At 62.5% G+C, this 9,010-nt stretch overlaps 2 protein-coding genes across 3 annotated transcripts in view; both read right to left on the bottom strand.

Annotated features, from left to right (window-relative positions):
- The window catches only part of MTA2 (metastasis associated 1 family member 2), a 7,890-nt gene extending 7,541 nt beyond the window's left edge, over window positions 1-349 (bottom strand). Inside the window, exon 1 of the mRNA XM_013007476.3 lies at window positions 325-349. Within this exon, the coding sequence (XP_012862930.2) occupies window positions 325-349 (25 nt within the window). The remainder of the gene's footprint in view (window positions 1-324) is intronic.
- Window positions 350-444: 95 nt separating this feature from the next.
- EML3 (EMAP like 3) lies at window positions 445-8,043 on the bottom strand. 2 transcript variants are annotated; one of them, XM_045297335.1, is made up of 20 exons: window positions 7,820-8,043; window positions 7,613-7,723; window positions 6,589-6,659; window positions 5,910-6,033; window positions 5,542-5,712; window positions 5,328-5,397; window positions 5,127-5,237; window positions 4,827-4,922; window positions 4,593-4,748; window positions 4,325-4,466; window positions 3,761-3,912; window positions 3,547-3,672; window positions 3,322-3,453; window positions 2,673-2,740; window positions 2,254-2,342; window positions 2,080-2,177; window positions 1,858-1,945; window positions 1,252-1,350; window positions 957-1,087; window positions 445-868 (listed from the first exon to the last, which is right to left on the bottom strand). In XM_045297335.1, exons 1-20 carry the CDS (start codon window positions 7,996-7,998, stop codon window positions 665-667), a joined length of 2,418 nt encoding a protein of 805 aa, XP_045153270.1. In that variant the 5' UTR covers window positions 7,999-8,043; the 3' UTR covers window positions 445-664. The 2 variants fall into 2 exon arrangements, with proteins under 2 accessions (XP_045153270.1, XP_045153271.1); XM_045297336.1 differs by having other exon boundaries at window positions 5,910-6,030.
- Between the last annotated feature and the right edge of the window lie 967 nt (window positions 8,044-9,010).

Here is a 9,010-nt window from a genome sequence, read left to right as displayed (position 1 = left end):
CCAGTCGCTGGGCCCCGCCGGCCGCCCGGAAGGCTTGCCGGGCCCGTCTCAGGGTTCGCCTTCTTCCGGAACACCTTCGGCCGATCGGGAGAACAAGGCCCAGCGATCGGCTCGGGTCGGAGAGCGAGACCCCGCCGCTCGGCAACTTCCGGAAGTGGTTCGGTTCTTTCCGCCCAACCACGGCCCGGGCTCGGTGATTTCCGTTGTCGCTCGGCCACGCCTCCGAAGGCGGGAGAGGAACTGGGCTTAACTCTCTCCGCGCTGGAGCTCTGCGGTGTGGCCCTGATTGGCCGGCGCGGCTTCGCTCTTCACGCGGTTATTTGCTTGCGGCTTTGCCTTTTATTTGCATACACGGGCTACGCCCCTGCACCCTCTCCGCCCGCCCCTCCTCCCCCACGGGGCCCCGGAGGCGCCTAGCCACGCCCCACAGAAAAGGACCGCGAAGGCACTTTGGTTTTCCTTTATTGCCCTTCAGCAGGCGGCGGCTGTCGGAGCCGGAGCCGGGGGGCCTCGGCCAGCGGGTCTGTACAGTGTCTGCGGGCGTCGGCCCCTCCAGGGACACTCTGGAATGTCTCGAAGTCGAGGGAAGGCTCGGCCCCAGGTCCCCAGGAAGGGAGGGCGCGCGAGCGCGCACCGAGAGCTGGTCACCTCTATCCGGCCGCGATCAGACGTCCAGAGAGGAGGCCGGGGACAGGGACGGGGTTCGAGAGGGCGTGGCGGGCGCCAGCGCCGCGCCCCCGGCGCCCAGCACGCGCCACTGAAAGATGCTGGCGTCCTTGCCGCCCAGGGAGACGAGATGCGAGTCGTCGTGCGTGAAGCGGACGCTGGTGACGTGGCTGCCGTGGCCAGAGTAGATGCGGCTCGGCGCCTAAGGACGTCCGATAGTGGCACTGGCCGCCGCCGCCGCTGCAATGGCAGCGCCGGCCCGACGCCGACCCCCGGGGCTGCCGCCTTACCTTGGCGCGCGCGCACGGGTACTGGAAGAGGTGCACTTTACAGAAGTCGTCGGCCACGGCCACCACGCGCTCGTTGTGGGAACGGCACAGGGAGTTGATGTCCGTCCCGTCGGAGCCGTCGGGCCACACGCCTAGCACAGAGGCTGGCCTCAGCCCGGCCACCCCGGCCCACTGCCCAACGCAGTACCTCTAGCGCCCTGGCCACCCGCCGGCGGCGTCCCAGGCAGCCCAGGCCAGACCCACAGGCCTCCCAAGCAAGATAGACCCCCAGGGGCAGGCCTCCCCCCAGGCTCACCGTAGACGTGGAAGCCCAGCACGCAGGTGTAGGTGGCCCACTCCCGGTCTCGGCTCTCATAGCGATTCCGCAACAACTTGCAGCCGGCCGCCACATCCCCTGAGGAGAGGGGGGCGCCTAGCTCAGTCTCCTGCCCCCAGCCAGGTTGATGGGTAGACCTCCGGGTTAGGAAGACCAGCTGGAGGTGGTGGCTAGGTGTGATTACCATGGTAGCCACCTGGCCACCCCAGCCCCCAGCTTCTCCTTCCTAGATAATTAACACTCCACACCTGCCGGGAGAACTGACACCCCCTCCACTACCCCCACCCCCACCAATAATCTTTTCTTGGTGCATTCCTGAAAGCCCTCAGGTCCTTGTGGAAACAAGGCAGAGTGTAAAACTGTTCGTCCCAGCCATGAGTAGGCGACAGTCCCCACCACAATCTCATCTCCACCTCCAGGTCTGACGGCCCCTCTGTCCGGTGGGGGGGCTCCCCACCCATTCTCTCTTCATCCTCTCCCAAACAGGGATAGTCCCCCCCCCCCCCCACCCCACTCCCACCCCTGCCACCAGCAGGTAACACCCACCCTGGTCTCTCCCCACACTCCTCCCCCACCGCCCCTCACAGTAAAGAATTTCGTAGTCCCCAGAATTGGACATGATGAAGTTCCCATCCTTGGACCAGTCAAGATGAGTGATGAAGCTGGAGTGACCCTGCGGGCAAGGGTCAAGAGGTTAAAGACACAGCCACCGCTTCCCTGTCCCCAGAGCCCCCTTCAGCCTCAGACCACTGCATGTCAGTCTGCTGTGGCAGCCTCCCCATCACCCTTGGAGCCCAGCTTCCTCACCACACAGCGGCCAAAGCGGCTGGACTTAGCACCATCGCCGGAAATGCTATAGATGTAGATCATGTTGTCATGGGAACCGATGGCCAGGTACATCCCATCTGCAAAGACAAGTCACTCAACTGAGGGCAGGGCCAGGCAGGGGCCCGGCGGGGCCCATGGCGGGGCGGCTCTCACCTGGGCTGTACCGTACCACCGAGAGCTGCTCATTGCCATCAGTGATGTCCGACATGATGTCTCTGGTCTCCGTGTCCAGAACTAACCACCTGGGAGGAAGGTGGGGGAGGGGAATGGCCGAGAGTGTGGAGATGCCCGGGGACCCTCAGAGACGCCCACAGCAAGGCTGAGGGAGCCACCACAGCAGGTGGGAAAGGGCCAGGGTACTCAGAAAGGAGTCAGGAAGCATAAACCAGGGGCCCACTCCGAGTACTCCCCGGCTTCAAAACCCTAAGCCTGGAGGAGAGAGCAGGGGAGGTCCGGCTGTGGGAAGACAGACAGACTGAACAGTGGAAGGGTGCTCCGGGGCTGGGGAGCAGAAAGTGGTGGTGGTCCTTCTGGGTCTCCCCCTCCTCCCAGGTGGCTCTGTTCCCTCTCACCTCCCCGTGTGCAGTCCCACAGCCACAACTGCCCCACTGGGATGGAAGTCGGCACAGAGGCCCGTCTCCTGGGGGGAAGGAGAGAAGGTGAATGCAGGAAGTTGCCTTTTGAGTGAGGGGACCCCATGGACAACTCGTCAAGAGCTGTCGCCGAGAAGAAATAGAGATGTGGGGGGTAGACAAGAAAATCTCAGGATGGGACAGGGATGGCACTGAACCTAAGCATGGGGCGATAACTCAAAATATCAGGCCTGACTGCTCACTGGCTGTGCCAGACCTTAACCTCATAGCTGCTGGATCAAGGGGAGGTCTGTGAAGAAGAAGCCAGGGCACTGGAGACAGGTTTGTACCAACCACCAATCCAAACCAAATGCACTGCCCTCAAATCAGTGCTGACTCACAGGGACCCCCAGTGGGTTTCTGAAATTGTCCACAGGACTGGCTAGCCTGGTGGTGGTTTTGAACTGCAGGCCCTGCAGTTACCAGCCCAATGTGTAACCACTACCCCACCAGGGCCCCTCCCAACCACCACAGAAGAACGAATTCCCTAATGTCAGGTCAGTTGTACCTGCCCAAGCTTCCCCCAGGTGCAGAGGGACAGGCCCTTGGGGAATGAGTGGCCTCACAGAACGCTGGGGTAGGACCCTACCTTGAGATCGATGCTCCAGGCCAGGGCATGGCCCTCCCCATCCCACAGGCAGAGCTGCCGGTCATGGCCACAGGTGAGGAAGCGGTTCTGGGAGGGATGCGTGCAGAGCCCCCAGAGCTCGTCCGTGTGGCCCTGCAGCAGGGCAAGGGGCTGCCATCTTGACCCTTTCCCAACAGCCCCCCTCTTCCTCCCGAATCCTCTGAGCCCTTAGCCCCCCCCCCAAACCTGGATAACAGGAGTGAAGCCCTGAGCCAGATCCCCCCTCAGCAGTGCATTCTTGGTGGTCCCGACCAGCAGCTCGGAGCCAGGCCCCTCCGCTATGGCCCTCACAGCCCCAAAGTGTTCAGGAATCTGCAGAAAGGGGTGGCAGGGGGTCAGCACCCGGGGGGTCAGCCCTCCTGCCCAGCCCTGCTTCCTGGACCCCCAGCCCAGCCTTCACCTCAGCCTCCTGGAGGGCCTCCAAACCAGGCCCCCACTGGACTAGTCGGCGGTCCCGCCCGCCACCACTCAGCACTGTCCCGTCCCGAAGAAGACACAAGGCGAAGATGGAGCCCTCGTGCGCGTGCTCCTGGGCCACGATCCCATAGGTCTCTGTTGGCAAAGCCACAGGTAGGTGATGCTCTTGGGAGCAGGGACAAGCAGGGCGCTCACACCACAAGGCCCTAAATGTCATCTGCCGAGAGTGAATGCCAACTCTGACCTTACGTGGCTATTGCCCTCCCAGTATACAGGCAGGACAACTGAGGCTCAAAGAAGTTCAGCAGATGCCTAATAGCAGACCCGGGATCTGAACCCAGTAACTGACAGATGCCAGAGTCCCATTCCTGCCCCTGGGTCTCCACCGCCACCCTCGGACTAGCCAAGTCCCCAAGAGTCCTCCCAGGAGGTCTCACACAGAACGATCAAAGCTCAAGATAAAAAAATACACGGGACATTCTCTCTGTCTGTCCCTCTGGGTCCTTCAGCAGCACAGGACTTCCCAGGTGCCACCCCAATCTCATACCTTTGGCCCCACCCCGGCCTGGGGTCTTGGAATCCGAGAGGCTCCGCCCCCAGGTCAGAATGTTCCCCTCTGAGTCCCCAGTCAGAATGTCTCCATCAGGGAGGAACACAAAGCAAGGGATGAACTTGGGTTTCTTGTATTTCTGGAACGGGGAGCAGAGAGCGGGCAAGGGAGAGGCAAAGAGTCACAGGGCAGCCCAGCGGGTCTCTGGCAGCACTCGCTCCAACACTGCCAGCACCATCCTGCCCTCCCCACCCCCACGCCTCACCCCAAAGACGCCCTGTTTCCGGGTGAGAGTGCCATTCCCAGGAACCCCTGCTGCCCCACTCCAGTTCCAGAAGTGGACGTGAGACTTCCCGCTGGTGACGATGCAGCTGCTGTCCCGAGGGCTGAAGCCAACAGCCAGAACAGAGTCGTTTGTACTCTGAAAGGACAGCACAATTCAGCCAGCCTGAGCCGAGGGCACCCTCTAATCACACCGGACCCCCAGCGGCCTCCCCACCTTGATCTCCGCCAGCTTGGTGCCTCGGCTGCAGTCCCACACCGACAGCATGTGCTCGTTGGAATCATCCACCACACAGAGGAAGGCACCTCGGTCCTGAGGACGGGACCCAGTGCAGGCAGGATGAGGCCCTGGGGGCTCCGGGTCACTAGCCCAGTTGGCCAGCCCAGGCCCAGAGGGCAAGCATCAACACAGAGGTTCAGGCAGGACAGGGTTTCCCAGGCCCCGCCTGGTGATGTGCAAGAGGGGGGTCATTGGGCAAGGAAGACGGGGTGTCTAAAGGCTCTAGAGCCAGCTCACCACAATGGAAAAAGCCAGGGCCCCCACGCCCCGCTCGAAGGCCCCCAATCCAATCTCCTGCAGCTTCACCAGTGTCCCCGAGTCCCAGACGTGTACCACAGGCTGCAGGGGCTGGATGGGCAAAGGTGCGGGGTAAGGAGGACGAGCCAGGCAGGGCAGTCTCTGGGATGCACCTACAGTGGCCCGATGCTGGGTCCTTACCTTCCCATCCTTATCTACTCCCGCCATCTGTCCTGAGGCGACACGGACCCCGTCAGGGTGAACAGCAAGGCTAAGCGGAGGAGGATGCATGCTAGGGAAGGGGGTCTCAGGACCCCCCAAAACACCTTTCCCACATTTACAGAGGGCAAGGCAACTTCTCCCCAGCTCCTCCAGAACTCCTATGCCCACCACCTCCCATCCTGACACGCCTCACCATCGCACGCAGTCTGAATGGCCCCGGTAATGCCGCTGACCGCCTCCTCCAGGGCCCCCGGGGCCTCCCCCGGGCCGGTAGAGCACCACCACACAGGCAATAAAGTAGACCACCTCACCAGAGCGCAGCACAAACAGGTTGGAGCGGGAGTCCCGACCCCTGTACCCGTATCTAGAGTTGGGAGCCCGTCAAGGAAAGGGAAGAAGGCTGGCGCTCTGGGCCGGCACTGCCATTGGCAGAGGTTGGTAGGGGACGATGATAACCAGAGTCCCCGGCCCCCCCAACACACACACACCCTGCCCCTCGGAACCCTAAAGAAAGGGCAAGGTGATAAAAGATGGGTCCCAGATCGCGAAGGTACAGGATACACCCAGTCCAGGCTGAGGGTCTCTGGCGGTGGGCCAATGGGCAGTTCCTCCAGGCTGCGGATGCCAGATGGGATATACATAGTAATAGGGCGGCCTCGCAGGAACATCTTCACCGAGATGCCTTCTATGGAGAAAAAAATGGGGGGGGGGGGAGCCCACAGTCCCCTAACCACAATTCACACATACACAGTTAACTATTGAGTGGATCCTGTGTGACCCCTGTGTGGCCGTGTAGAACTGCCCCAGAGGGACTTCAGGGAAGTCATCTATACAAAGGCAGATCACCAGGCGGTCTTCCGCAGGGCCAACTGGTAGCTTTGAACTCCCAACCCCTAGATTAGTGATCAGGTGCAAACTGTGAGTGCCTCCCACAGACCTTCTGCACCGCATCCCAATCCCCTTGCCATCAACTCGATTCTGATGCATCTCGACCTCTTAGGACGGAGTAGAACTGCCCCTAGGGGTTTCCAAGAGACCCTAGGTCTTTCCTGGGCAGAATGCCTCATCTTTCTCTAGGAGTCTGGTGGGTTTCAACCCTTGCCCTGGCAGTTAGCAGGCTAACCTTACCCAACGGGGCTGCCAGGGCTCATTTCCATATCTCACAGGTCCCCTGAAAGAGCTCACCCCTTCACTGCAACCCAAACACCAGTTTGCTCTCCCCTTGTTCTTCTTTACATACCTAAATTATAATTGCTTCTCCTAGATCCAGGGCCCCCGGGGCTGGAGAGGGGATCTTTGCCCCCTCGGCTGCTGGGAAAAGAACAGAAGAGGTGGGATCAGACCTGAGGCGGGCAAGGCAGGACCTAAGAAAAGCGGCCACTCCAGCCACCCCAGGCTTTCAGTTGGCAATGTGTGTGTTCAGGGCCCCAGAGATAGGTGAGGCCTTTTCACCCCATTTAAGAGATGAGACGATTGGGGTCCAAGGGCCAAATGCTCCCAGCTCACAGGGGGTGGGGGGAACTCTGGGTTCACAGCCTCTTCCTCCTGAGTACTGGGCCACCAGCCTACCAAGCGCCTCCTTTCCCTCTGAAATGGGGGCCCAGTAAGTACAGAAGGCTCACCAGCCCCGCCTCAGGGGAAACAAGTGGGGAAGCGAGCCAGTCTCCATCTCTCAGGAGAAAGGTGGCAGGTGAAGCTCACAGGCTGCCAGCCATCACCCACTGAAGATAAGGTGATTCTTCAGAAGATAAGGCACAATGGGGTAGGGCTACCGTACACGCCCGGGGCCTGCGCCCTCCGTGACAACCCTCTGCCAGGAGAGGATTCCGCCTGGCCTTTGAGAAGGAAAACCTGCTCAACGGGGGGAGCTGAGCGCTGAGGATGAAAAGCCCCTTGGGATCCAGGAAAGTAGGCTGGGGCAGTGGGAAAGGCATGGGAACCCGTCAGAAAGACCTGGAGTCAAATCCTAGCTAGCTGTGTGACCCCAGGCAAGTGACTTGTCCTCTCTGAACCGCTTCCTCCCCTAATGAAACACCCCCATCCCCCGCACAACACCTCCCCCCCCATGGACCTGGTGGGCACTGAGAAGGAGGTCCAGTGTTTGGCACAGTGCGGTACCCAGCAGGTCCCCCAAGAGGGCTTGCGGCATTCTTCCCTGTTGGGCAACTGCAGCCCCAAAGCCGCCCAGGTAAGGGAGGGGAGGGCTGAGGAAAGCCTGCCTGAGCACCCCGGGGCAGGGCGGGGCATGGGGGAGCCGCGCCCACCTCTCAGTACTCCCCGACCGCAGTAACAGGTTGGCGGAGGAGGCGGCCTTCCGGGAGAGTTTCTGGCGGGGCCGTTCAGAGGGGGACGAGGAGGAGGAATTTCTCCGAGGCCTGGGTGGCAGCACAGAGAGGGGTGAGGGTCACTCCTCCTCCTGGGCCGACCCTATTCTCCAGCTCTCCCGCCGGCTTCAACCACAGGACGCCTACGTGTCAGCACACAGCGGGGACTGCACAGGCTTGAGGACCCCGGGGGGACCTGGGGAGCCGGCACCACTGCTGCTGCTGCCCCCGCCTTCAAACTGGGTCCCGCCAGACTCTTCGATGCCCCCTTGAAGGGCCTGGGGCCCGTTGCTCAGGCCCAGGGGTCCGGGGGACGGTGACTCCATCTCCGGCTCCGTCTGGGTGCCTCGGCTCACCAAGGAGGGGCTGCATGTGGGTGGCAGTCCCGGGGGCGCTGCAGGGCTGCGGGAGAAACCGTGAGTCAGCCAGAGGCCCCCAAGAAGGAAGAGGCAGGGCGTGGAATGCCGGGCTTACCTGCCCAGGGCGGGGGCGGGGCCGGGGGCGGGGGCCACAGTGCCCTGCAGGGTGGCAGGGGGCGTCTGTAGGCGCAGCAGGCGGAGGGCCTCCGCCAGCGCCGCCTTCACCAGCTCCATCTCCTCCTCCTGCACCTGGAGCCTCCGGCTCAGAGACTGCAGGGCCTCCGGAGCAGCCGGGCCCTCACCTAGGATGGGCGGGGGAGACTCAGGACACCTGCAGGAAGGAGCGAAGGGCTATGGCCTCCCCCCAGAGGACAAGCCAGTCCTGTAGCACTGCCCCGCCTCCCCACCCCCAAGAGCCCCAGGCTTGGAGGCTGGCCCAGCGGGAAGGAGAGGAGTGGTGGCAGATCCAGGGCCTCCTGGGAGGGCAGCATAGGGACCTGGCCAAGCTCCCTTCCTGCTGGTGCCTGAGCCTCCTGGGAGACCCATGAGGGAGTCCCAGGGGGATAATGTGGATGAAGCGCTCCTGGGGGAAGTGGGAGCCACAGTCCCGGTGACGGAAGGCAGGGTGGCAGCAGCCTCTGGCCGAGCACGTTCGGATCGCTACGAAGAGGGGCACCGGCCCCGCAGTGCAAGACCAAAAACGTCAAGTCGCCGTGAGGACACCAGGGAACGAGAGACTAGACCCGGGGTGCCAGGGCAGGGTATCCGTGGGAAGCAGGGTCCTAACGGAGGTTCCAGAGTAACAGTGGGGGGGGTCGGGCTCAGTGGCCCCAAATACCACGCGAGGCGCATGGGGGGCAGCGAAGCAGTGAAGCGCGCGCCGCGCCATGGGGTTGAGCGACGCCGGGGAAGTTGCAGTGACAGGAGGAGGACCCACGTCTGGGAAGAGGGACCACAGAGCAGTGGGAGATGCTCGGCG

The sequence above is a fragment of the Echinops telfairi genome, unplaced genomic scaffold, assembly GCF_000313985.2.
Source record: "Echinops telfairi isolate 266 unplaced genomic scaffold, ASM31398v2 ScPeMD7_7417;HRSCAF=8455, whole genome shotgun sequence".
NCBI lineage: Eukaryota > Metazoa > Chordata > Mammalia > Afrosoricida > Tenrecidae > Echinops > Echinops telfairi.
The sequence above is the reverse complement of the archived record's forward strand: the minus strand, read 5'-3'. Positions and strand labels throughout refer to the sequence as shown.

What these genes read in the sequence shown, in the direction of transcription:
- EML3 (XM_045297335.1), bottom strand. Translation starts at nt 7,998, where the DNA reads ATGGAGTCACCGTCCCCCGGACCCCTGGGCCTGAGCAACGGGCCCCAG. An exon ending in CCAAGCTGGCGGAGATCAAG is followed by an intron (nt 4,749 to 4,826) that starts GTGGGGAGGCCG and finishes CTGTCCTTTCAG; the next exon opens with AGTACAAACGACTCTGTTCT. An exon ending in GTGGGACTGCACACGGGGAG is followed by an intron (nt 2,343 to 2,672) that starts GTGAGAGGGAAC and finishes CCTTCCTCCCAG; the next exon opens with GTGGTTAGTTCTGGACACGG.